This window comes from Euprymna scolopes, chromosome 20 (genome assembly GCF_053919585.1).
Source record: "Euprymna scolopes isolate OS-2025 chromosome 20, ASM5391958v1, whole genome shotgun sequence".
Taxonomy (NCBI): domain Eukaryota; kingdom Metazoa; phylum Mollusca; class Cephalopoda; order Sepiida; family Sepiolidae; genus Euprymna; species Euprymna scolopes.
The window spans coordinates 19377445-19379944 of NC_136501.1; the positions used below are offsets into that span (position 1 = coordinate 19377445).

The 2500-nt window shown below is 35.0% G+C and overlaps 1 protein-coding gene across 6 annotated transcripts in view; it reads left to right on the top strand.

Moving 5' to 3' along the window:
- Nucleotides 1-2500, top strand: part of LOC145241348 (uncharacterized) — a 256339-nt gene that overhangs the window by 166768 nt on the left and 87071 nt on the right. For all 6 annotated transcript variants that reach the window (XM_080104215.1, XM_080104214.1, XM_080104212.1 and 3 more), the window contains one exon: nucleotides 1-63. This exon is cut by the window's left edge and continues 48 nt beyond it. In XM_080104215.1, coding sequence (XP_079960341.1) covers nucleotides 1-63 — 63 coding nt within the window. The remainder of the gene's footprint in view (nucleotides 64-2500) is intronic.

Genomic DNA, 2500 nt, shown 5'->3' on the forward strand with positions numbered 1-2500 from the left:
GAGTACAAGAAGCAGAATGTGCCATTTGGTAAAAGAATACGGGAAGACCATTTCTTTTTGGAAGTAAGTCCCAAGAATTCTTTTCTTTTTTTATATTTTTCTGCATTAAAATTAAAAACAATAAAATCAGTGTGGGACCAAAACGGTCTAAATACCCAGTTTGTTAGAAAAAACCTCCAGTTTTATAAGAATAAAGGTGTATATAAAGTTAAGTATGTCTGTACGTTTATATATTTCCATGAATAGAATTCACTTCTAAACTAGACTGCTCATTATAAATTTTAGAACACAGCTTCTAGGCGTAGGGGGTCCTAATGTTAGTTATATTTAGTTTCATTCAGTTCTATGCAATGAATACATAACATGAAGTAACATAATAAATAAATTCATAAAAATAATGAATTCCAATTAAATTATATATATATATACCATTCGGTATGGGCCCGACTATGGAAGATCAGATAATGAATAAACATGGATTTATAAGACCAAAGAAATACAACCTTGATCGCCCTTCAAGGCCTGTCATGCGGTGGATAGAGATGTTGAATCTCTACGGTTCCTGATGAGAATTGTCTGAAGAAAGCGGTTTCAATCTTACCCAAAGCCGACCAGAGGCTTACTTGGCCAAAAACGTGGTGAGACGACAATAACTATGGATGGCAGTAATTGCTGAGGATGCAGTTCAGAGATTCGGAGTTCCTATTCTGTCGCAGTTACCACCTGACGAAGGCCAGAGGAATAGTTGGCCGAAACATCATGAAACAACAACCAAGAAAGATGAGGATAATAGTCCGCAATAAATAAATTAAAAGTAACACCTTGCGTCTACTGCTACTGAACCCTAAATATGAAAACATGATGATGATGATGGAGAACTTGTCAGTCTCTGTCCATTCTGCCAAACACTTCTGATCTATAGCGGCTTCAAGTGGATGTACAGGGTGTCCAAAAAGTCACTGAAGAGTTGAAAATCTTTGTCATATTATCATTAAGAATTATTTTCTTCTCTATTTCAGATATTCTACAGATAATGCTTTGGAAATTATTTATAAGTATAGTATTGAACAGTTGACGCAAGTTGTGAACTTGTTTTACCAAAATCAGAGAGAAATCATTTAACTCAAAGAGCTTATCGACGACATTTTTATGTAAGAGATAGCCCAAATCACAACACAATTCGAGTTAAAGAAAGAGTTTATGTTAACAAACCCCAAACTCTGCAAGAATTGAAGGAAAACATCAGAAACGAAATAAGAGAGTTAAATCATAACCCAGAGATTCTGCAATCTGTCATGAACAATTTTGTTTTGGAAAGAGCACAAATATGCGAAGCTGAAAATGGGCAACATTTAACAAACATTATTTTTCATAAAGATTGTTTGAATTTTGCATTTATTTTAAAATTCCTAATATCTTAGTCAGATTGTGTTAAAATTGCAGAAAAATATCAAAAACAAGGAACCTATTTAAAGTTCAAAGCCATTCAGTGACTTTTTGGACACCCTATACAACTGCAACGTGAAGAAAAGGATCTTTTCAACTGTACTTCATCAAAAACTTGGTGAGATTATAGATGTTTTATGTGCTCAGCATCTCAGATGGTTTGGCCATGTACCATGTGCCACCTTTTGCATCAACACGTCTTGATATTCCAGTCAGTAGCGAGCATGATAGACCAAGGAAGACCTGGCCTTAGTGCATAAGAAGAGATGCAATCTGATTGATGTCAACTCTTTGGATCGGACTGCAAGGAGAGCAGGTAACACGAAATAAACATTTCACACCTTTTGGTGTTAAACCCTAAATATCAAAATGATGATGACGATGATGATGATGACGATGACTTATGTGTTTCTCGATTTAGAATTTGTGTTCTATTCATTATTCTTGTGTTTTCAGCCTGTGTTCATTTTACAAAACAGTTCTGATATCAATGGCTTCAAGTATATGTACCGTTACGAATTGGAGGAAGATCCCTTTAATCGTGCGTCATCAGGTTGGATTATGAATGTCTTATGTGCAAAGTGCTCCCTCTTGAATCAACTCCATAACATACTATAGTAGCGTAGTAGACCGAGGAAGACTTTGTTAAAGTGCATAAGAAGTAATGAGACTGCATGCAACCTGACTGATGTCAACCCTTTGGATCGAACTGAATGAAGAGCAAACATAAGACTTGACCTGATGTTGTCTACCTCAGAGTCCTGGACACATTCTAAATACCAAAACCAGAAGAAAAACAAATCTCCAGCAACAACAATCTTGTTGCATGATAATAGTTAAATATCTATTTTTAAAGCAGAAGAAAAAATTGACTCTTTTCTCTCATCTGAAGACTTATTTTTATTATACACTCGTAGTACTTACCCACCGTTTCCCGGGATGCAATGAAATGATTTTAGTTTAGATGCAAAAGAAACAACTACATTCTCTTTATTGTTCAATTAAAAATACGAGTTACTCCCCTTTACTGTTTATTATAGATTTCAAACATCAG